The sequence below is a fragment of the Choloepus didactylus genome, chromosome 4 (assembly GCF_015220235.1).
Source record: "Choloepus didactylus isolate mChoDid1 chromosome 4, mChoDid1.pri, whole genome shotgun sequence".
NCBI classification, from domain to species: Eukaryota; Metazoa; Chordata; class Mammalia; order Pilosa; family Megalonychidae; genus Choloepus; species Choloepus didactylus.
Window position 1 is genome coordinate 43423754 of NC_051310.1, and position 25192 is coordinate 43448945.

A 25192-nucleotide genomic window follows, 5' to 3' on the forward strand; every position below is an offset into this window, starting at 1 on the left:
CCCATTTTGTCAACTGTCAGACTCCAACCGTTCCTGTGTAATCGGCCTCAGAACATTTCTAGACACCAATATTTGATCTCCAGGAAAAACCATGCGGTAACTGTCTAATTATGACTGGGGAGAAATGAACCAGGGTCTGGACTTGGGTACCGGGAAACAGAGAGCTGGAAAGATTTAAGAAGAACCTCTAGTGGCCAGAGGGCCGGGGGACAGCTGGTTGGATGATCATGATGGTCGTAGATCCTGGATGATCAGGGATTTGTCGTGTAGTCTGGCGCACGGTTTACCTTTTCTCGGCGTCTGTAAACAGCGCTTTTCACTGCTTGTTAGCCGGCGCCACGCTTTGGACTACGTTTCCCAGAGGGCCTCGCTCCCCGGGCTTCTGTAACTTAAACAAGCACGTCTAGCACGGGAAGCCATAGAGGGTGAGACCGGCGGGGCTTCTGCTGTCGCTGCAGCAGCCACTGCAGCTGCCTCTCAGCAAAGATGCTTGAGCTCCTGCTCCTGCTCCTCCCTCTCCCCTTTCTCCTATACGTCGCTGTTCCCCAAATCAGGTTTGTGCAAATTTATCGCCTTCTCTTGCGAAGTTCTTTGGGATGGGGGGCATTGAAGAAGCTCTTCCTTTTCTTCAGAAGATGGAAGAGGAAGCTCCTCTGGGGGACCCCAGGATGGCGGGGGTAGGATCGGTTCCCTCAGCCAAGGAGAATCGTGGCAGAACCAGGAGGCGAGTTCAGGAGATCCCAGGCCGTGGGAGGGGGCTGCAGTCCGAGGCATTCTGCTTTGTTTCTCCTGGTCCCTTTTTTGTCTAGCCAGCCCCTGCTTCCGAGTGCAGGGAACCCCGAGGGCAAGGCTACATCTAACACTTGAGTTTTACAGCTTTGGGGGTTTCCGACCTAGAATGGGATGCGGCCCTTAAGACTATTTTAACCTTAACTCCGACGCCGTGAGCAGCCCTAACTACCTTCTTGCTTCCAGCTTTTAAGGCACTCTCGCGGTGAGCGATTCAACATTTTGCTCTTTGAAACTGTCCCTTGATGGGAACCTGGGCATCCGCAGCCTCACTGTTACCGTTAGATTTGCTCTTTCTTACGGCACATGTTGTACAGGAGAGAAATGAAAGGGAAGAATGTTCCATCATCAGCCAAATCCTGCCTTCGGAGCAGGAGCATCGAGGACTCTGGGTTGTGTCCTTTTAACCAGGTGACAGCCCTGCCCGCGGCTGGCCCATTGTGCCAGAGAATCAGCAATGGGCTGCCCAGCAGGCGGCCTGCTGATTGGTTCTGAGTAAATCACCAGTGGTGACGGTGGACCAGTAACCAGAGGCAGACACTCCTCCCGGGGGGGCGGGCCACGCCGGAATAAACCTGAAGCAGCGTTTGATCGCACCCTGCCATTTCTAACCATATTCCCCTTTCTTTCTTTTTTAAATTTCTTTTCCCTACTTGGAGCCCCTTTTCCAGTTGTATTTTTCCTCCCTTCTGCACAATCGGCATTCCCGCCTCTAGGCACACATCGGTGCCCATACTCAGAGATGGAAGTGCTGCTTTTTATCTCTTTTCACCACAGACCCTTTTAATTCCACATAGAATCTCTGAAAAGTTGAACCTGAACCAAAGATAGTGTGCATATCCCAGTGGGATTTTTCTGAGAAAGCTGATACTCCAAGGACCCTATTCCCAACCACGTAACTCGGTCATGAGAGCCAGGCCAGAGCTGGGTTTTTCTAGTTAATTGTCTCTTTCATTCCTGCTGGTTAAGGACAAAAAGTATGTTGGAGCTAAAGCTGCAGGGAGGCTTCTCTGAGGAGGAAGGTATCGGTTGAAAGGTACCCTGAGTTAGTTTGCCTCCTTATCTGCCTGTTTGCACTAATCAGATGACGTCAGTGGCTAGGAGTGTGTACCTTACAATTCCAAGTTCAAAGAAAAAGATTGAGAGTGCAACTCCAGGTCACCAGATTGTTTTAACTTAAGTCCTAAGACAGCAGAGAAAAGAACAATCTGAAGGAACACCGGTACGTATTTGCACTTTCATTCATTTGGAAGGGTAGTATGTATAGTGGTTAGGGGAAAGGATTCTGGCCACACAAACCAGGACTTGACTCCTGGCTCCCCTTTGTACTTATTTATGTCCTTTCTTTGTCATATTATTAAGCGTGTGGTGGGTGGGTGGGATGGGGGGAGTAGTGGTTTTGTTTGTTTTGTCAGGTTCACAAGTTTTCATAATTTTGACTTGTATTGCAATAGTTGTTTCTTAAGGCCATAAGATGCAAACTGTGGGCAGACTGGCACATATAGTTCTTGTTCTGGCCAGAGTCTTCTGATTTCCTAAGCCAAATGTGCTTTATGGGAGCTCAAACCCGACATCTGGCTAATCAAAATATCTATCCAGTTCTTGTACTGCATGGAGCAGCTCTAAGGTTTGTCCTTGAACAGAAGCGGACAACTGTTTTGTTTTGTTTTTATTAGAGAAGTTGTGGGTTAACCGAACAGTCATGCATAAACAATAGGATTCCCATATACCACACTATTATTAACACCTGGCCTTGGTGTGGTACATTTCTTACAATTGATGAAAGTACATTTTTATAATTGGACTATTGTCCATGGTTTGACTTAGGGTTCACTGTATTGTGCAGTTCCATAGATTTTTAAAAAATTTTTATTCTAGTAACATATATACAACTTAAAATTTCCCCTTTTAACTACATTCAAATATACAATTCAGTGCTGTTAAGTACATTCACAATGTTGTGCAACTGTCACCACCATCCATTACCAAAACTTTTTCATCATCTGAAATAGAAACTCTGTACATTTTAAGCCTTGACTTCCTGTTCCCTACTCTCACCCTCTCCCCTGGTAACCTATATTCTAGATTCTGACTCTATGAGTTAGTGTATTATAATGATTTCATATCAGTGAGATCATACAATGTTTGTTCTATTGTGTCTGGCTTATTTCACTCAACATGATGTCTTCAAGATTTATCCTTGTTGCACATATCAGAACTTCATTCCTTTTTTGAGTGGAATACCACATTTTGTTGATTCCTTCACTGGTTGATGGACACTTGCGTTGCTTCCATCTTTTGGCAGTTGTGAATAATGCTGCTCTGAACATTGGTGTGCAAATATCTGCTCAAGTCCCTATTTTTAATTCTTTGGGGTATATATCTAGAAGTGGTATTGCTGGGTCATATGGCAATTCTATACTTAACTTTCTGAGGAATCACCAAACTGTCTTCCACAGTGGCTGCACCATTTTACATTCCCACCAACAATGAATGAATGTTCCTATTTCTTCACATCCTCCCCACACTTGTCATTTTCCTTTTTTTTTAATAGTAGCCATTCTAGTTGGTGTGAAGTGATATCTCATTGTATTTTCAATTTGCATTTACTAATGGCTAATGATGTTGAGCATCTTTTCATATGCCTTTTGGCCATTTGTATATTTTCTTTGAAGAAATGTCTTTTCAAGTCTTTTTCCCAGTTTTTAATTGGGTTGTTTGTCTTTTTGTCACTGAGTGGAAGGGTTTCTTTATATATTCTGGATACTAAACTCTTATCGAATGTGTCGTTTCCATATTTTCTCCCAGTCTGTAGATTGTCATTTTACTTTCATGTTAAAGTTCTTTGATGCACAGAAGTTTTTAATTTTGATAGGTCCCATTTATCTGTTTTTTCTTTTGTTGCTTGTACCTTGGATGTAAAGTCTAAGAAACCATTGCCTAACACAAAGTCCTAAAGATGCTTCCCTACATTTTCTCCTAGGAATTTTCGAGTTCTGGCTCTTATATTTAGGTCTTTGATCCATTTTGAGTTGATTTTTATATATGATGTGAGGTAAAGCTCATTATTTCTTTGAATATTTCTTCTGCCCTTTCTTCTTTTTTTTGGTACCCCAATAATGTGCATATTGGTACACTTGATGGTGTCCCAGAGTTCTCTTAGGCTATTTTCACTTTTTACAATTCTTTTTTCCTTCTGCTCCTCAGCCTGACTCATTTCAGTTGTCTTGTCTTCGAGTTTGCTGATTCTTTCGTCTGCCAGCTTTAGACTGCTGTTGAAACCCTCCTGGAAATCTTCCATTTAGTTATTATGGTCTTCAACTCCAGAAGTTCTGTTTGGTTCCTTTTTTAAAATTTCTGTCTCTAAGATTCTCATATTGATCATTCATTGTTTTTCTGATATCCTCTAGTTCTTTCCCTATTTTTTCCTTCATCTCCTTGAACATACTGAAGATCATTTTTTAAAAATCTTTGTTTAGCTATGTCCATGTTCTGGTCTTCTTCGTTGATGTTTTCTGGATTTTTATCCTTTTCCTTTGGATGGGCCTTTGTTTCCTATTTCCTTGTTTGTCTTGTATTCTTTTGTTGCACACTATACATTTTAAGATTTAAAAAAAAAAATGTTAACTCTGGGACTTATTCCCTAAGATGTCTGTTACTTGAGTTTGTAACCAACTGGTGACATGACAGAACTTTTCTTCAGTGTCAGCCCTCCTACCAGGAAGGTCCGCCAAGGTGAGTGCAAAGTGCAAGGTCCTCCCTGGCTTTTCTGGACCTTTGTCTTGTCCTGGGCTTGTGCTTGCTAGTGGCCATAGGAGTTCCCTGTTTGCAAGAATTGAATACCCCCTCTATTTCCCAGGGGAAAGAACTTTCTCCCTCTTTGGGGTGTTCCACTGTGGGTCTCAAAGCAGGGAAGCCTTTGGCCCAGGACCTCTGCCTCAACTTTTTCTTATATTGCTTTTGTCATCTCAAGCTACTTTTGCCCAGAGGACAAATTCTGGGGTGGGAGGATGGGGGTGGGGTGGGAGTCTGGGGGCTCACACGTAAGAGGTGTTTCCCAAGTCAGTGTTTCCTAGCTGGAACAAGGCCAGGGATCCACAAAGGGAGCACCAGCTGCCTCCAAACTGCCCTGGAGAGGGGATGAGGAAGGGACAAGGAAGGACACCAGGGGTTTCTTCCACAACTCCCCAAAGTCATGCTTTCTTGACCTGCCCACCCAATGCAGCCCTTGAACTGTCCTCTGCAGCTCTGAAGAAACATAGCGTCTTTAAGTCTCCCCCACCGCTCTTGTTCAGGGTGGCTTTAACACTGGCTGTCCCTGGAGATCTGAAGTAGCTAATCAAAAGCCGTGATCAGTGATCGGCCCGTGCCAACCCTGGATCTTGGGGCGGTGGATTTTTGTGTCCCTTTTTGGCATCAGCAAGCTATGTCAGCTGCCTGCTGTGGGAGTGGAGGCTAGGTGATGGTAACCAAAACGCAGAGAGAGCATTTTACTGGTATTTACCACAGTTTACCAGCCTCTTCCTCCCACTCTTCCTGGGTGCTGTACAGTGTTCTCCTGGACTCGAGTTTCAAAATAGTTGGTCCAGACAGTTCCTTCCTGTTTAGTAGTTATTCTGGTGGAGGGATTGATTCCTGGAGCTTACTACTCTGCCATCTTCCCACAATCCTCTCTTGAGCAGAAAAGTTTTGTCTTTTTCCTCCAACCTTCTTTAAACCTATAAATGGGCAGCAATGGAAGGAATCAAAGCAACTCTCAGCCTGGGGATCTGAAGACACTGGCAGTCACAGGAACCCCCAGCTTGAGTTTAGAGTTATGAAGAAATGATAAGCTGTCCTCTCTCTGCAGGAAAATGCTGTTCAGTGGGGTGTGTACATCAACCACCCAGCTTCCTGGGAAGGTAGCTGTGGTCACTGGAGCCAACACAGGCATCGGGAAGGAGACGGCCAGAGAGCTGGCGCAAAGAGGCAAGTTGAACTTCTTCCAATTCCGAGCTGCCACCGCCATTTTAGCCTGCATGGTGATGGTCATTCTCATCATTTCCTCCCAGTTTGGGAATTCAAGAATGCTTAAGTGCCCCACTGACACTAGGTCTGAACCTAGTGCAGTGCTCCATATAGGGGACACTTTCTGAATATTACTGATTTAGTTTTCTTTCCTACTTTGTAATGTAGGGGGACAAATTCCTATTTAAAAAAAAAATAACATAAAACATTGGTATCGGGACCTATAACTCCCACTCAAAACCAGAGCTGATAGTTTGTCTCTTATGTATTGGTTGACAGGAGCCCGGGTATATTTGGCTTGCCGGGATGTGCAAAAGGGGGAATTGGCAGCCAAAGAGATCCAGGCCAAGACAGGGAACCAGCAGGTGTTGGTGCGGAAACTGGACCTTTCTGATACTAAATCTATTCGAGCCTTTGCTAAGGGTTTCTTAGCAGGTAAGTGTAGAACAAGAGACTGTGTTGTGGGTCTATGATCAGCATGACAGACATGGCCAAAAGGAAGAGATTGCCTCTTTTTCTCTAATACAGAGAAATGCTGGATAAAATACTAGATAAATAATAAAATAATAATCATAGATAATAAAAAAATAATAGCTGAACTCAGTAACAAAGGAAAATCCTCAGGAGGCAGAATCAAAAGGGAATTCAAAACCACAGCAGTGAGCAGAAGCTGAAGCCAGATATTTCATGTGAATCAGAACTGAATTTGGGCCTTAGGGTCTGGGGTCTGGGACCTAAATACCTGTATACAAGGATAGGAGATGAGGCCTCTGGCTCTCGAGAGTTAGGGAGCTGGATCTGAGGCTCCATATAAGGTTGGGATCCACAAAGTGCCCTCTGGTCCTTGGGATAGGGGCTAGTAAAACTGGCATCCACTCAGGGACATACAAAGAATCTCAACATCTCTTTAGGACATCGGTGGACAAAGAGACATTTGCAAGAAATTAGAACCTTAAGCTGGCATCATGTGTGGGGTTTAAATACATACCACCGAACAGCGAGAATCCTGAGCTGATAAATTAACATTAAAAAACTGTAGTATCATAGCAGAAGCAACTCCAAGAGCACTTTGTAGGATACTCCTTCTTCACCCAGGGATCTAGCCTCCCAGCAGCTTCCACTAATACGAGCTTATAGTCACAAATCACAAACTATGTTAGAAAATGAACCTTGAGAGAGAGACAGCGAATATAACAAAGAGGTGAAACCAATGTTTCTTTGGGCATCTGAATCCCAGAGTAGGGGCAAATACAGAATGTCCTTTTTTTCTTTCTTTGGAATCTTCCCATTCACCTTGGAAAGTCTTTCTATTGGAAGAGGTGGGCTGAACACTTCCCAGAAGTGGTGAGGAGCTCCTGATTTGGAAAAATTGGAAGGACCATTTGGTAGTATAAAATGGAATTTTTGTCCTGTAGTAAAAAGTATGTAGGATTCAACTAAAGTCTTACAATGGAAAACAATACAAAGTAAGTATGAAGGGAAAATGAAGGGAAGATTGAAGTCCCTGGTCTCCATGTTCACAGCTTGGGCAGGAGGTAGATTTCTAAGATGTAACAGCTGTGGCCAGCCACCTCTACATTCTATCTCCTCTTCCCTGCAGAGGAAAAGCAGCTCCACATTTTGATCAACAATGCAGGACTGATGATGTGTCCCTACTCCAAGACAGCAGATGGCTTTGAGATGCACATAGGAGTCAACCACTTGGGTAAGAAATCTCGGCTAAACAGAAAGCTAGAGGGAACCTGAAGTTCTCCTTGGAAATCTTAGGGGTTGGACTGAGCCTTCTTTGCAATGCAATTGGACCTCACGGCCACAATAGACCATATGTGAATAATAGTATGATCCTGCCTGAAAGCTGAGGAATAAATGTGAGGACAACTCAAGTTCCTGCCTACTTATTATTTTTTTCCTGCCTACTTTTTAATCTGTAGTTCAGATTCAGTTTACCTCAGGGCATTTTTTGAACAGCCTGATGGATTGAGGACCATGTTACTTTGTTAGTAGTGGTCTGTGTGGTCTGCATCAGATGGGGACCTCATGCTCTTAGAGAGCGATGTTAACCAAAGTTGGAATAAGACAGAACTTCATATTTGGACAATCCAGACCCAGCCCATGTAAAAAGGAGTCTCATATCTTTGGCTGTTCCTGTTTCCTTCAACCCTCACTAAACCTCTAGTTGAGAATGAAAAGTTGAGGCAAAAGACTTTATTCTGAGCTCACCATCTCTCACAACTGAGCTCTGCTTCTCACTTTCTTTCACCCTCCCCACTTCCCCCCGCCCCTGAATTTGTTCTGAACTCTAATCATTCTAGTTTTTCTCACAGGTCACTTCCTACTGACCCACCTGTTGCTAGAGAAGCTGAAGGAATCAGCCCCATCAAGGGTCGTGAACGTGTCTTCCTTAGCACATCACTTGGGAAGGATCCACTTCCATAACCTGCAGGGCGAGAAATTCTACAACTGTGGTCTGGCCTACTGTCACAGCAAGTTAGCCAACATTCTCTTCACCCGGGAGCTGGCCCGGAGGCTGCAAGGTAGGCTTGAAAGAACTGAGTGTGGAGACAAGAGTCAGTGAGAGGTAGTGAGAAACCACAGGGACGCAAACTTTTCTATAGCCCGTCACCTGGACGGGAACTGCTTCCATGACCACAGCTCAGTTCACTTTTAATATGTGGCCACAAGTGAAGACTGGAAGAGGGCTGGCGGGGGACAGGGAGACTCTGACTTGGCTTTACCTCTTATTAGCTGTGTCACCTGTAGCAAATTACTTTTCAAGATTTATTTCCTCATATGTAAAATGGGACCACTGCCCAGTTTATTGTCGTAATTTAATCAGGCCTCAGGAGCAAGTCAAGGCTTTTTACTCTTATTGAGGCAGGGTGGAAGGGGGGGGCCTGAGCTGCCACTAGATGTAACCATTAGGATAAAACAGGTCCTAGGAGTATGGATGGGGGTCTCCCTACAGCAAAGGGTTGGATAAGAAGAAAATGTAAGCTTGAGGAGAGGAGTCTCCTGTCACAATTTAAATACACAGGGGTCCTAAGAATTGTCTACCCTGGATTTCCAGTAAAGAGAAAGGAAATCCAGGGTGGATGCTTCAGAGCAGAGGCAGGCAGAAACTCAGGCTGAAAGAATTAACTTATGGGAGCCCTGTGATAAAAACAGGATCGTCCCCCTGTGTGGACAGCTGTGAGGAGGGAAGACGGAAGCTGGTGGTCAGCCCAGTCTATGCCCAGGGCATGGCATCCTCGATCAGCTGCGATGGATGAGGTCGGGGAGCTAGAGAGATGGGCTGTGAGAAGTGGATAGGAGCAGAGTATACACAAGTGAGGCAAGCCTGAAAGTCATGAGGTTTAAGTGGGAAATAGTTGTGGTGAATTGAAGGAACCCTGGGCATGACAGAAGATTCATTCATTCAGCAATTGGACAAAGATTTATTCAAGGTCTATGCTAGTCCATGCAGCGGGTTAAGGTTTTGGGGATGGAGTGGTGAACAAGACAGGTACAGTCTCTTCCTTGATTTAGTTTATGTCTAATGGGGAAAGAGAGATAATTAACAAGTATTTATACAGCTTTCACATGTACAATCAGTCTGGTAATACACGGATAATTCTCATTGCAAAAAGTTCAAATAATATGAAACCCTATAAATTTAAAGGTGCAAGACCCCCTTCACTTATCCCCCTCTGTCCCCATCCCGCTTTTCTACCATCATGTAATCACTGTTAAAAGCTTGATGTGCACCTTTCCAGTCATTTTCACATGCATTTACATACATAGATATCATACACAAAAAAGTGAAATTCTAAAAATCATGCTTTTCTATGTAAAACTGTATCATGGAGATCTTTCCATGTAGTGGTTCATACAGATCTACTCCATTCCTTTTATTGGCAGCATCATATTTCATAGTATAGATGTGTCTTTATCCATTTCCTTAAGCACATCTAGGTGTTCCCTTATTTTGTTGTTGTTTAATTATGATTGCAATAACTGCTATAAAAGAGAAGTGCAAGGACCTAGCATAGCTTTTTGGAGGGGGGACTTTATTCATCCTGAGGGATGAGAAAGTCTTCTCTGGAAAACTGATTTACAAGCTGAGCCCTGAAGGATAAGTAGAAATTAAATGTGTAAAAGGTGTGGAGTGGGGTGAGGAGGTTGGAGTTGGTCAAGGAGTATCCCAGGCAGAAGAAAGAGAATGTGCTGAGATCTGGGCTCAGTTTGAAACACTGAGAGAAGGCTGCTGTGGTTAGAGTGTAGAAAGCAAGAGGGAGAGGGAGATCTGAGCTAGGACAGGTGGGGTAGGTAGAGGCGAGATCTTTAGAAGCCACAGTCAGAATTTTGTACTTTATTTAAGAGCACTGGAAAACTTTTAAAATTGAAGCCTTTTTAAAATGGGGGGCAGGAGTGGATGCAGCAGGCAATTTCATAGTTGAGGCAAGAGATGATTGTAGTTTGGGCTGGAGATGGAGGGTGGTGGATGCTCCCGAGAGATGTTTAGGATGTGAAAACCACAGGGCTTGTTGCTGGGATGTGCAGGAGGAGGCAAGGAATTGTCAGGAACTACTCCCATGTGCCTGGTTGCAGGTGTAGGAAACACTGCAAGAACCAGGTTTGGCCCTAAAATTACAAAGTCAGTTTTTTTAATACTGAGTAATACTAATACTGAGCGTGCAGTATTATAAGACATCTAGCGTGGATGCTCAGAGAAAGTAATACAGGCCCACAATCCGTTATCTGCAATTCTGAAGTCCAAAAGGGTCTGAAAGCTCAGTATTCTTATAAGTCTGAGACCAAAACTCATTTGGCAGCAAAACCTGACCTATACTAGGGGGATTAAATAATAGATCATATATGTGTCCATATTACCTTTCTAAGAACAAAAAAATTTGATAACATTCTGGACCCAAGATTTCCAGTAAAGGACCTGGAACAGCACATGCATTTAGCACACTCTTCTAAGCTCTTTTACCTAGATTAACTCATTTAATCCTCCAAACAACTGTATGAATTGTAGGTATTGTGATTATCCCCAATTTACAGATGAGGAAACTGAGTTACAAAAACTGGAACATGCCTAACGTTACACAGCTAATGAGTGGCGGAGCTGGGATTTGAAACCGAGTAGTCTGACTGCAAAGTCTGTGCCCTCCTGGTCAGTCTAGAGTTCAGAGGAGCTGTTTGCGCTGTGGATAAAAATGTGCATGCCATAAAAGTACATAGAGAGAGTTTAGTGAGCCATGAGAGCTCCAACATTTAAAGTTTGTGTAGAAGGTGATGACCTGGTTCAGGAAAGTGAGAGAAAGCTGCCAGAAAGGTTAGGAAAAGCAGAAGAGGTGTGGGGTCATGTAAGCCGGTGATAAAGAGGGCTCTGAGAAGGGGGTGGTCAGTGATATTGAGAGCTGCTGAAAGGTCACATACTGGCTCTACTGTTTCCTAACAGAGTTGTTAAACCCTCTGAACCTTGACTGCCTAATCTGTGAAATGGGGGTATCAATTACTGTGCAGCGTGCTTGGGGTATCATCATGGACAAGGAGTCCACATGTGGGGGTCACGTGTTTATTTGTCTTCTGCTATCTTTGACCTTGGGCAATGTCAAGTCCTGTCCTCCCCTCTCTACATGGCACCCCCCACCAGGCTCTGGTGTTACGACCTATTCTGTACACCCTGGCACGGTCAAATCTGAAATGGTCCGGCACTCACCTCTCCTGAGATTCATATGGTGGCTCCTCTCCGCCTTCTTAAAGACGCCTCAGCAGGGGGCCCAGACCAGCCTGTACTGTGCCGTGACGGAAGGCCTTGAGGCTCTGAGTGGGAAACATTTCAGGTATGAATACATCTCTCTTTGAAGGTGGGATTTTATTGTCCAAATGAAACAATTTGGATTTATCTGGTATACCATGTCCTTTTTAAAAAGTGCATTGCTTAATACCACTTTTGTCTTTTGACTCTAGGGTTTTTACCTTTTAATAGGGAAATTTGACGCACTGACTTTTTTGTTGCTGTTGTTTTGTTTTTTGTAAATGCTAGGTTTAATTTTATTTGTGTTTTCTTTTTTTTTAATCATTTTTTTAATAGTGGAATATAACATGTATACTAAGAAGTGCTAACTTTCTAAGTGCAATTTAACAAGTAGTTAGCAAATTTCAAAGAATGTCATGGGTTACAATTCCACAGTTTCAGTTATTTCTTTATTGTGAAATAAAACATATATGCAAAAAGGTAACATCTTTCAAAGTATGATTTCACAAGTAATTATACAGGAAATTTCCAGAAATGTTATGTGTTACAGTACCATAGTTTCAATTATTTCCTTATTGTGAAATATAACATATATACAAAAAGGTGATAACTTTAAAATTTCAATTTAACAAGTAGCTGTAGAACAAATTTCTAAGGATGCTGTGGGTGTTACAGTTCCACCATTTCAATTCTTTCCTTCTAGCTATTCTAATACCCTAGCAACTAAGAAGAAGAAAATTATGTAGAGATTCAGTATCCATAATCCTTTGTTCAATTCCATCTTATCTGTTGCTGCCCCTTCCTCTAGTTCAATCACTTTCCTAATCTTCAGGGATGTCCAGGCAGTGACCCCCCTAACCTGTTCCTGTTGAAAAGGGATACTGACATTAGGGGAAAAGGGGGCACATCTGGTTGATGTTCTTTAAGAAGCTATTGTCTCTGGGTTTGGGGACTTGGCTTGCATAGGAGTTCTCTGAAGGATTTAAGTTTCTGAAGAATAAACTTTGTGGGTGAAACTATTATAGAATCTCAGATAGGGATCCGGGTTTTTTGTTTTTGTTTTTTTTAACCCTTTTCAGTCCTAGTTCCTCATCGATTCAGCACAGTTAATAATGCCTCCCTCATAGATCCACAGTGGGGGACCCCCAGGCAGCCTGCGTAAAGAGCCTGCAGTGGCGCTTGACATGCAGAGAACACTCAGTAAATGGTAGCTGCTGTGGTTAGATGATTTATTAACATGAAGCATCTTCTTGTGCTTCCAGGGCATAGTCATGGCATCCATGATAATGCCCTTGCTTGAATATTCAGCTTGATTTTCTTTTTTAAAAATTTTTTTTATCACATTTTAATTGTAGAATATAACATACATACATAGAAGTGATAACTTTCCAAGTGCAATTTAACAAGTAGTTAGAGAGCAAATTTCAAAGAATGTTATGGGTTACAGTTAGACAGTTTCAGTTATTTCCTTATTATGAAATATAACATATATACAAAAAGGTAACATCTTTCAAAGTATGATTTAACAAGTAGATATATAGGAAATTTCCAAAGTTGCTATGAATTACAGTACCATAGTTTCAGTTATTTCCTTGTGAAATATAACATACACACAAAAAGGTTTAGCTTTCAAATTACAGTTTAACAAGCATCAGTAGAACAAATTTCCAAGGATGCTATGAGTTAAAGTTCCACCATTTCAGTTGTTTCCTTCTAGCTATTCTAATACCCTAGCAACTAAGAAAAAGAAAATTATATAGAGATTCAGTATCCATAATCCTTTGTTCAGTTCCATCTTGTCTGTTGCTACCTCTTCCTCTAGTTTAATCAGTTTCCCGATCTTCAAGGATGTCTAGGCAGTGACCACTTGTTCATGTTGAAAAGGGGTGTCAACTTCATGAGCAAAGGTGATACATCTAGTTGATGTTCTTGAAGAGGCTATTGCCTCTGGGATTTGGAACTTAGGTGGCATAGGAGCTCTCCGAAGGATTTAAATTTCTAAAGAATAAACTTTTATAGAGTCTCAAAATAGGGATCTGGGCATTCTTTAAGATTTTTGGGACTACTCTTGACTTGGGCTTATCATACTGTGGTCATTTTTTTGATCATATTTTAATTGTAGAATATAACATATATACATAGAAGTGATAACTTTCCAAGTGCAATTTAACAAGTAGTTAGAGAGCAAATTTCAAAGAATGTTATGGTGAAGCTTGCATAGGAGTAGCCCTCAGGATAGCCTCCCAACTCCACTTGAACTCTCCTAGCCACTAAAACCTCATTTTTTTTGCCTTTTTTTTCCCTCTCTTGATCAAAAAGGCATTCTTAATCCCTCCATGCCAGGGTTCAGGCTCATCCTGGAATCCATGTCCCACGTCACCAGGAAGGCTAATTCATCTTGGGGGTCCTGTCCCACATTGGGGGAAGAGTGACGAATTTATTTGCAAAGTTAGGCTTAGAGAGAGAAAGTCCACATTTGAGCAACAAAAGAGGTTCTCTGGAGGTGACTCCTAGGCATAGTTATAGATGGGCTTAGCCTCTCCTTTACAACCGTAAGTTTCATCAGAGCAAGCCTCAAGATCAGGGGCTTGACTTATAAAGTAGGGGGTTCCTAAGTTCACATAGCATATGTTATGCCCACAATAATTATCCATATCTCACATTATCATCACTTAGTTGTACAATCCTCATCACTCTCCATTTTAAACAATTCTTATAACCCAAACATCTTGTAGCTCTTGTCAGCCCTTCAATTATTTGTCCCTAGTTTTTGTGTAGTACTAGTATGATATTCTATTAATTATAGTCCCTAGTATGCATGTAGATTTTTCCCATATACCCTTCTGTTGTCAACTCTCTGTGCTAGTGTCATACCTTAGAAATATATCATGCAAGCACCTGTCTATATTTGTGGTATTGATATGTGGGAAACATGCCTTTAAACAACCCCTTTCATTCCCATTCGCCTTCAGTACAGTTTTGATACTTAGAATCCCATTAACAAAAAATCATCACCCCCATCCAATACTATACCTTTGAATTCACCAACATTAACATATCTGAAAACATTAGATTATTCCCCCTCCACTAGCTTCTGTTGGTCAGTAGGTCCCCAATATTCTACATTAGAAGACATTGATTTTACCTTGTTCAGAGAGTTCATAGAAGTGGTAACATACAATCTCTCTCCTTTTGTGTCTGACTTACTTCACTCAGAATTATATCTTCAAAGTTCATCCATGTTGCCATATGTTTCAGGATCTTGTTCCTTCTTACTGCTGCATAGTTTTCCATCATATGTATATATCATGTTTTGTTTATCCACTCGTCTGTTGAGGGACACTTGGATTGTTTCCATCTCTTGGCAATTGTGAACAATGATGCTATGAACATCAATGTACAAATGTCTGTTCATGTCACTGCCTTCATATCTTCTGGGTATATCCTGAGAAGTGGAATTGCTGGATCATAGGATAGTTCGATGTCTAGTTTTCTGAGAAACCGCCAAACTGTCTTCCACAGTGGCTGTGCCATTATACAGTCCCACCAGCAATGAATAAGAGTTCAGATTTCTCCACATCCTCTCCAGCATTTATTGTTTCCTGTTTGTTTAATGGCAGCCATTCTTATTGGTGCGAGTTGGTATTTCATTGTGGTTTTGATTTGTATTTCCCTAATAGCTAGTGAAGATGAACGTTTTTTCATGTGTTTTTTAGCCATTTGTGTTTCCTCTTTGGAAAAAGGTCTTTTCATATCTTTTGTGCATTTTATAATTGGGCTATTTGTACTACTGTTGTTCAGTTGTAGGATTTCTTTATATATGCAGGGTATGCATTTCATCAGATATATGGTTTCCAAATATTTTCTCCCATTGAGTTGGCTGGCTCTTCACCTTTTTGACAAAGTCCTTTGTGGTACAGAAGCTTTTGATTTTGAAGAGTTCACCGTTTATCTAATTTTTCCTTCATTGCTTGTGCTTTGGGTATAAGGTCTAAGAAGCTACCTTCTAATACTAGGTCTTGAAGATGTTTCCCTACATTATCTTCTAGTTTTATGGTACTGTCTCTTATATTGAGGTCTTTGACCCACTTTGAGTTAATTTTTTATAGGGTGTGAGGTAGGGGTCCTCTTTCATTCTTTTGGTTATGGCTATCCAGTTCTCCAAGCCCCATTTGTTGAAGAGACTGTTCTGTCCCAGTTCAGTGGATTTGGGGGCCTTATTAAAAAATCAGTCAACTGTATATCTGGGGGTCTATTTACAAAGCCTCAATTCTATTCCATTGATCAATATGTCTATCTTTATGCCAATACCATGCTGTTTTGACCACTGTAGCTTTATAGTAGGCTTCAAAGTCTGGAAGTGTAAGTCCCCCCACTTCATTTTTCTTTTTTAGGATGTTTTTGGCAATTCGAGGCCCCTTTCCCTTCCAAATAAATTTGATAACTAGCTTTTCCAAGTCTGCAAATTAGGTTGTTGGAATTTTGATTGGAGTTGCATTGAATCTGTAGATCAGTGTTGGTAGAATTGACATATTAACAATGTTTAATCTTCCTATCCAGGAGCATGGAATATTTTTCCACCTATTTAGGTCCTTTTTTATTTCTTTTAGTAAAATCTTGTAATTTTCTGTGTAAATGTCTTTTATGTCCTTGGTTAATTTTATTCCTAGGTAGTTGATTTTATTAGTTGCTATTGTGAGTGGAATTTTTTTTGATTGCCTCTTCAGTTTGGTCACTTCTAGTGTAAAGGAACATTACTGACTTACATGCATTAATCTTATATATCCTGCCACTCTGCTGAATTTGTTTATTAGTTCAAGTAGCTTTGTGGTCAAGTTCTCAGTATTTTCCAAATGTAAGATCATATTATCTGCAAATAATGATAGGGAGATTTATACCCCCGGGAGTCAGGTCCCATGTAGGGGGGAGGGCAGTGAGTTTACCTGCAGAGTTGGCTTAGAGAGGCCACATCTGAGCAACAAAAGAGGTTCTCTGGGGGTGACTCTTAGGCACAATTATAAGAAGGCTTAGCCTCTCCTTTTCAGTAATAAGCTTCACAAGGGCAAGTCCCAAGATCAAGGGCTAGTCTTCTAAATTTGTAGTCCCCACTCTTTGTGAGAATATCAGTAATTCCCAGGTGGGGAAGTTTAATATTTCCACTTTTTCCCCCAGTCCCTCAAGGGGATTTTGCAAATACATTTTTATTCTCTGTCCAAATTACTCTGGGAGGTATCAAGGACCCAGTAACTATTGAATTGACTTTTGAAGACTCTTTCAAATGCCATGGATTCTTAATTTTACTTCATTTTTAAGATCCTATAGCAGCCATGCCCACCTTCAAGAAATGAGCATAAAAGTCTATTTTGAGTGGAGCCTTTGCAGTGGCTGTAACTATTTATCTACTTTCTGTCTCTATGGATTTGCCTATTTTAGACATTTCATATAAATGGAATTGTATCATATGTGGGCTTTTGTGCCTGTCTTCTTAGCATAATGTTTACAAGGGTCATCCATGTTGTAGCATGTATCAGTACTTCATTCATTCTTTTTTTTTTTTTTTTTTTTTTTTTTTTTTTAAGCAAAAGGCCTCACATATTTATTACTGAACCAACTTATTTATGCAGAAACATAAAAGCAAAGAAATGCCAGGATTTTCCCCCAAAAAATAAGTCCAGCTGTTCAGAAAGGGGAACTCTTTCCACTTGAAGGTGCTAGTGAACTTGGTACAGAATCAAAATGCGTGCCATCATGTGCCATTCCTTACAGACCCAGCTTGGTTCTTCTCCAATGTCTCCTCTTGGAGTTGTACCTGATTTTATTGCCAGTTTTCATTCGAATCCATTGAGGAATAGGACGATTCTGTTTTTGCTTCTTGGCCAGGAATCGCTTGATTCTAAAAGTCTTATGAGAAGACATGTCGAAGATGGCAGTCAAAAGAACACACAATGATGGCCAACGAAGAGAGAAAGAGTTCATTCATTCTTATATGTCATTTCATTTTATGGCTTACCACATTTTGTTAATCCGTTTGTCAGTTGATGGACATTTGGGTTGTTTCCACTTTTGGGTATTTTGAATCATGCTGCTATGAACATTCATATACAAGTTTTTGTATGGATTTATACAGTTTTTGTTTCTCTTGGGTATATACCTAGAAGTGGAATTGCTGGGTCATATGATAACTCTATATTTAACTGTTGAGGAGCTGCCAGACTGTTTTCCAAAATGGTTGGCCATTTTACACTCCTACCAGCAATGTGTGAGAGTTCCAGTTTCCCCACATTCTCACCAACACTTACTATCTAGCCTTTTGATTTTTAGCCATCCTGGTGGATGTGAAGTGATATCTTACTGTGGTTTTGATTTGCATTTTCATGATAAGTAATACTGTTCTGCATCTTTTCATGTGCTTATTGGCCTTTTGTATATCTTCTTATAAGAAATGTCTTTTCAAATCTTTTGTGTATTTTTAATGGGATTATTGTTTTTTTATTGTTGGGTTTAAGAGTTCTTTATATATTCTAGATTCAGGTTCCTTTTTTAGATATATGATTTGCAAATATTTTCTCCAATTCTAAGGGTTGTTTTTTTCACTTTCTTGATGGTGTCCTTTTAAAGCACAAAGTTTAAATTTGATGATGTCCAATATATCTATTTTTTTCTTTTGTCACTTGCCTTTTTTTTTTTTTAAACACACATTTTAATCTCATCATCCTATGAAGCAAACTTGACCTAAATTTTTAGACTCTATGGGGAAGTGTTCCCTGTTAATTACAAAGAAAACCTTCTCCACTGAAGTTAGTGTAAACTCACTCTGTTGGCACTAATTTTCACAATGAAATGAAGCAGCATTGAATTGTTACTTGATGAACTCTCAATCTTACATGCTGTCCTCTAGACAGAACTCTAGTTTCTACTTTGTCAAATTTTCAGGTGTCACCTGCTTTTGATGTCATATCTAAAAAACCATTGCCTGACCCAAGGTCACAAAGATTTACACTATGTTTTCTTCTTAGAGTTTTATAGTTTTATTTATTTTATTTAGGTCTCTGATCTGTTTTCAGTTAATTTTTGAATATGGTATGAGATAGGAATCTAAATTTATTCTTTTGCATGTGAATATCCAGTTGTTCCAGCACCATTTGTTGAAAAGACTGTTCTTTCCCCACTGAATTTTCTTGGTAGACTTGTTGAAAATCAATGGACTATAAATATAAGGATTTATTTCTGGACATTCAGTCTGTTCCACTGATTTATATGTCTAGCCTAATACCAATAGCACAGTCTTGCTTACCAAGATTATATTGATTATATCTTTGTGATCAGTAATAAATGTTTGAAATCACCTAGACAAACTGTTACCTATGCTGATTAATACTTAAAAAAACCCACTGGAAGTATGAGCACTGTGACTGATGAAAAGCAGATGCCATAACCATACGTAAGTAGCTCTTACTATAGTATTTGAATAATTCTTACAGCATGTCATAGCTTACAAAGCACTTTCATGACCATAATGTCATTTTCTTTTCACTGTAACCTCCTGAAGAGGGTAAGGCACAGAGAGCAGTGGTGGCTGCTGAGCTTTACAGAAGCCCAGTCATTCCACAGAGTCATGTAAAAGCCCAGTGGTTCACAGTTGTGGTCTTGTCACTCAGAAATGGCAGATTATAGCCAATGGTCATGCTAGGGAGTTCCCTTAAGTAGAGTCAAGTAGTAATAAGCCTTTTTTTTTTTTTTAATTAAAGATCCTTCAAAGTGGTGTTTCTCAAACTTTATTGTATTTAAGAATTATCTAGAGTAGAGAGCTAGTTAAAACACAGATTCCTGGGCCTTCAACCCTAGAGATTCTGATTCAGTAAGTCTGGAGTGGGGCCTGAGAATTTGCATTTCCAGCAAGCTCCCAGAAGTTGCTCCTGCTGTTGTTCCCTGACTCACATTTTGAGTAGCACTGACTGTTTCAGTGGTTTGAGTGTTATAAGTTTCCTTCATGTGGTCAATGCAGATTTGTTAAGCCTCCTTTTCACCTTCAAAATTTGCTTAGGTCTGGGAATCAGTTTTCTTGAAATAGTTATACTTTTAAAAATTGCTTCTCACATGACTTAAAAGATTGCAATCTACTCAATCATTTAAAAACAGAAAACCTTCATTGAATACCCTGCTGTATAGTAGATGCAGAGAACACAAAAGTGAGTAAGAAGATTGTCATTGAGAAAATTTTTAAATGGAATAGAATTCAGATACCCCTCTTGCATTTAATGGGGATTTTCTTAAAATAATTGGAACTCGAGCAAGTGAAGAGAAGGTATGTGAAACACCTGGTGCCTTGTTTACCACTATTTATCCTGCTATTATCTTTTCCTTCTTTAGTTGTTTATGAAGCTGGTTTTACTTACACTCACCACAAAATAGTTTTAAATGCAGATAGACCAGAAACGACAAATGTTTTTTCCCTCTCCAAGCATCCATGACCATTGCAAATAGCAGGATTCCAGCCATGTGACACTGCACAAGGCCAAGGTCCTGTAATATGCACCTTATAGACTTATTTGAACAAGCAGACACAGGTGTCAGAGAGGCACTGATATTATACTTAAATACATACATACAATGGGAATATAAAGACTAAATGATATGCATTATATATCAAACAAAGCGGTATGATCAGAGGTGGTTTAGGAGGAGGTCTGAAAACAGTAATTATATTTTCTGTGGGGTAAAGATTGGAGGATCAAGACATAGGACAACTCTGATCCTGTGAAGCACCTAGAAGACATGTCATCTTTGGGTTGTTTTTCTGTCATATTCCTTATCCCAGGCAGAGAACAGACTCAACCCTGAACCCTGTGCTTTAAGCCCCTCTCTTTTCCTTTTAGTGACTGCCATGTGGCATGGGTCTCTGCGCAGGCTCATAATGAGACGATAGCAAGGCGGCTGTGGGACGTCAGCTGTGACCTGCTGGGCATTCCAGTGGATTGACAGGTGGTGGCAGCCAGACCCAAGAGAAGAAGATTGCAGTGGACTGCTCAGCACTGCCTACCAAACTAACTCTCTTTCGAGTGGCCAAAAGGAAGCAAAACCTTCCAGCCTTGCCCGCTTGGTATTCAGTAAAAGCCCAGTACACTGCCAAATTCATCTAAATGCCTTTCTTTTGTCCGGATCTATTTTGTTCCTCTTACTGCCAGAATTTCTAGAAATATAGGATATGAAGACCCTCATATGACTTGCTCAAATAATATTTTCCCTCCAAAAACCAACTACGTAGGAGGATCCAAGCTATGGCAGGGTCAATTTATGGGAATTTGGACTCGTTTCTTCCCTCTTTATTCACCGTGTAGTTCCTGCCAGCCAACCATTCTTGACTTCAAGAGGGCCACACTTGCAGCCTCACCTAAACTCCAGGAGTCACTTGGCCCAGGAGCAGAGCTCATCTCTTACTTCTTTAAGAAAACCATCACAGCACCAATATCTGGACTCTTTCAGGAAACTCTTAACTGAATCTGGATTATGGTTTGGCCTTATCTTTGACAACCCAGAGTCACTGTTGTTAAGACACTTTCCCAGGTCTAGACTACAGAAGAGCTGCCTTTCCTAAGTAGTTTGTGGGGTTTGGTTTTAATTGTGGGGGGAGGCAGAAATAAAGGTCAATTTCAAACTGTCATTTATTTTCCTGCTGTTTCTGAGATCAGCAAGCAGGGGGAATGAAGGAAGCAGTGTGAGAAGATGGCCACCTGACTTCAGTTACTGACCCAAGACTCACTCAGCAAGGCCTCCTTTTGGTGCCCTCAGCTTCTCTAAGAAAACCAGAAAAAGAAGGTAATGGCCGTTTGGTTGTTGTCATTGGGTATATCTTCACGTGTTTTCTTATATATCTCTTGAGTTGGGAATATTTTCACAAAATTCAAAACAGCCACAAAGGAATGGTATTAAACTGGACTCTCATGCAGGGTCCAGATCAGAGACCGAGCAGACCAATGTCAGTGTCATTCCATCTTTTATGAAAATAGTAGCACTGCTAAGGGAAGCAGACTCTGCATATGTTGATAACTTCCCACCAAGAAGCACATGGATAGCAGAGAAGAAGTCCAAAAAAGGGCAGACTCCTGGGAGATATACTGTATGCAATGAAGGAACTAATTGAGGATTTAAAAAACAAAACAAAACAAAACAAAACAAAAAACCCAACAGCTAAAGATGGTTAAATACAGCTATAGAAGAATTGAGGGTGAGCACCTAAATTAGCAAGACTGATGAGGCACTATCTTAACAAGAACCAATCAACCAAGGTGGCAGAAAAAAAAATATAAGAACCCCAATTCTTTATTCAGAAAAATTACCTTAAGGACTGACTTTCAGTAATTACGTTCAATTTAATAATCTTTCAGGGCATTTCCTTACATTATCTTGACAAGGCTAAATTGTCTATTTGCTAAAAATCTATATTTTATTTGGAGAACTATTAACAAAAGTAATGCTGCCAGAGGAAATTAGAGGAATTGGTAATGTTCCATCACTGAGTACATTATTCTTTTAGAGTTTGTGATTTTCTTGAACTGGCAATTTGTATGTTTAACTTTGGTGGAGAAAACAGTAATAGGACCACAGTCTTCACTTCTATTTGTAAATTAATAATCATTTGTTAAATTGTTTTGACCATTGAACTATATATTTAGAAATGGTCATATGGAAAAATTGGAAATCTTTTGTTTTGATGGTAGTGCATTAGAATAGCTGAGTTAACACTTTATTACTTGATTTACATTGAACTGTTCGTGACAAATAAAATTGTTTTTGATGATTTATCATATGTTTAGTTAATTTAAAGTGTAAGAATTCAACAAAGTTTTAATTATATGGTCAAAAGAAGAAAACACTTTTCATTATTACAGTTATGCATTAATTTCTCATAAATTTTCACACAGTTTAGCTACAGTCCAATCTCAATTCAAATGCCATTAATTTCGGTTTTCTGTAATTTGATTATTCATTCACCAATTCCTACTTATCTTTTATGACACTGTTCAAATACCATCTTTTTCCATGTTTCTTGATCATTCCAGATTGTTGTTATGTCTCCTGTTTATCTCTGCTCCTTTACATCCATAACACAGTGCTATGGGATTTATCTCAGTTCACTGCCACTAACAATCTCAGACTTTTGTCATTTCTCTATGCTCAGTGCCTATTAGTAGCTCAACAAAGCCTTCTTGAATCAACGGTCAGTGAACTCAATCTGATAAAAATAAAGGTCTGAGAGATAGAGATCACCAAAAAGAATATTCATTTACTTTTTTGTATGTGTAGGCAGTTTAAATATTGAGCTTCTGTATTAGTTAGAGTTCTCTAGGGAAACAGAATCAATGAGAGGTGTCTATGACTATAAAATTTATAAAAGTGACGCAACTGTGGGTATGCACGAGTCCAAATTCTGTAGAGCAGTCAGTAAACTGTCAGCTCCAAGGAAGATGTCCGATAAACTCCTCAGGAAACAAACCGGCAACTTTGACGAACTCCTCAGGAAATAAACTGGGATCTTCGACGAACGTGTTCGATGAACTCCTCAGGAAACGAACCGCATCTTCCACGAACTCCACAGGAAGCGCTTCGCTGGGCAGTGGAAGAAGTAGTGAAGGTCCTCTATCTGTATTGCTTATAAGTCTTCAATTGATTAATTGGATTAAATCCAGCCAATTGCATTCTCTCATTGTGGAAGATGCCTTTCAGTGAGTCATCAGTCACAGCTGCAGTCAATTGACTGATGATTTAATAAACTAGCCGGTTGGTTTATTAATGAGCCACAAACGTCCTCGCAGCAATTGTTAGGCCAGCGTTTGCTTGACCAGACAGCTGGGTACTATCACCTGGCCAAGCTGACACATGAACCTAACCATCACAGCTCCCAAGCAAACATTTCAGTATGGGGTTCTTAGACAAATTGTGAGATCAGTAAAAATAGTAATTTACCTCCAATTAAGTATTTACACCCAGGGAGTGCAGGAAATGGCTAAATTGTTAACAGGTTACACCTAGTGGTAGGTAGCGAGGTCTGCCTTCTCTACCAGATTATAAGTTATCCACGGGCAGAGAGTAAATTTGTTTTATTCACCAACATATCCTGCTCCCTGCAAAATGCATACAGCTAACAAGCCCCTATAGAATGAATGAATGCACGCACGAGGCAGTGTGGTGCATTAGGCGAGCCCGACTGCTAGAGTATAAGAGTGTGACTTTGGGGTCACACTGTCTGGCTTCCACTTCTGAAAGCATGTGACCCGTGGCCACTTGACCTAGCCAGTGTAAGTGCTTTACCGGCCCAAGGGCAAGTAGGAAATACTTACAGAAGACTGAAAGTTAAAGGTACTAGTCAGGACTTGAACTGAGGGCGTCAAGGTGGCCCTGACGGTGAAAATAAGGTCAAAGCATATCTTGATACCAACACTGCACTTCAGGGGCAACCCCGGGCAGCCGCGGCGCTGGCGGAACTTCCCACTTGGGGGAATGCGTGACTCTGCTCATCCGCTCCGAACTACAAACCTCGGCCTGCACTGCAGCGCACGCCCTTCGCCTGCCCGCGGGGCCGAAGAGGGGGGCGGCTGCGCTGCCTTGCCCACGGTTTCCTTCGGATGCTTCCGCTCTGGCGCTCCCTCCAACCCGGACCGGGTACTTCCGGTTCCCGGGAGCCTGCGGCTCGTCCCGCGCGGCACCACTCCTCCAGCAACCGCTGGGCTGCGCAGCCCGCGGGATTATCTGTCAGGCGTTCGCGCTCGGCGCTTCCGGGAGGACGAGCAAGAGAAAGGAGGCGGGGGAAATGGGCGTTCCTGCTTGGGAGGACCCTGACTCTGACACCGGAAGCGCCTCGTCTTGGGTGGTGGCGGAGGTCGTCGTGATGCTTAGGAGCCTGGGCGGCTGAAAGCCGAGGTAGGAGCAGGCTCCGAGGCCAGAATCTCGGCAGTCGCTGCTGGAGCGCGGCCTGCGCTATGGCCACCTCCGCCGTCTCCTCGGAGCATTTCGAGAAACTGCATGAAATCTTCCGCGGCCTTCTTGAGGATCTACGTGGGGTGCTGGAGCAGCTGTTGGGGACGGCGGGAACCGGTGAGGCGGGGGCGGGCCGGGATGTGGGGAACTGGGCTCCGCGCGCTCTGGAAAGAAGAGCCTCAACCCTCCTTCCAGACTCAGGCTCCTTCCTCTCTGCTTCTCATCCTCAGTCGCGCCCCCAGGGCTGGTTAGGTTCCGGGGCCCAGAATCTCCCCGCCGCCCCTTCGGGTGGGCTGGAGACTCAGGGATGGACCTCGGGGTGTCGTCTCCCAGGGATCTTCCCTCCTGATCTTCTCGTGGCCCTCTCATAATTTTTTTGTCTCACTTTTCATTGTAGCAAAAAGAGCACAGGGGTCCTTAAATTTGCAGTCCTGTATTTTAGTAGATCTGGTTTCTTTTGTAGCCCTATGTATTTTATGTTGGACATTTAAAAGCGTCTCAAACTCTGTTTGGATTTCAAGAGCGATCCTTAAGTTTTCACCAGACTGGCAAAGGAACTGTGGCACAAAAAGGGTTACTCCAAAAGGAATCATTACTTTGAGAGTCATTTTTAAGAGTTGGTAGATACCAGTGTGGTGGGAGGAGTTGTCCTTAAAATCAGGATTATGGCTTTAGATG

General features: G+C 41.5%; 3 protein-coding genes across 4 annotated transcripts in view; 2 read left to right on the forward strand and 1 right to left on the reverse strand.

Annotated features, from left to right (window-relative positions):
- The first annotated feature begins 411 nt into the window (after positions 1 to 411).
- On the forward strand, positions 412 to 22341 carry RDH11 (retinol dehydrogenase 11). Its single transcript, XM_037832472.1, has 7 exons — positions 412 to 554; positions 5639 to 5757; positions 6076 to 6231; positions 7397 to 7501; positions 8121 to 8330; positions 11435 to 11624; positions 20416 to 22341. Exons 1-7 carry the CDS (start codon positions 487 to 489, stop codon positions 20516 to 20518), a joined length of 951 nt encoding a protein of 316 aa, XP_037688400.1. The 5' UTR covers positions 412 to 486; the 3' UTR covers positions 20519 to 22341.
- LOC119531328 (60S ribosomal protein L39) lies at positions 17151 to 17506 on the reverse strand. The gene has a single exon (XM_037832478.1). The coding sequence runs from the start codon at positions 17453 to 17455 to the stop codon at positions 17300 to 17302; it is 156 nt and encodes a 51-aa protein (XP_037688406.1). The 5' UTR covers positions 17456 to 17506; the 3' UTR covers positions 17151 to 17299.
- Positions 22342 to 24241: 1900 nt separating the features above from the next.
- VTI1B (vesicle transport through interaction with t-SNAREs 1B) overlaps positions 24242 to 25192 on the forward strand; it is a 37704-nt gene continuing 36753 nt past the window's right edge. Inside the window, exon 1 of one of the 2 annotated variants that reach the window (XM_037832475.1) lies at positions 24242 to 24631. Coding sequence is in view for 1 of the 2 variants with exons in the window: in XM_037832474.1 (XP_037688402.1) it covers positions 24517 to 24631 (115 nt within the window). In the remaining variant the exon portion in view is untranslated. The remainder of the gene's footprint in view (positions 24632 to 25192) is intronic. The other variant, XM_037832474.1, reaches the window with a different exon arrangement.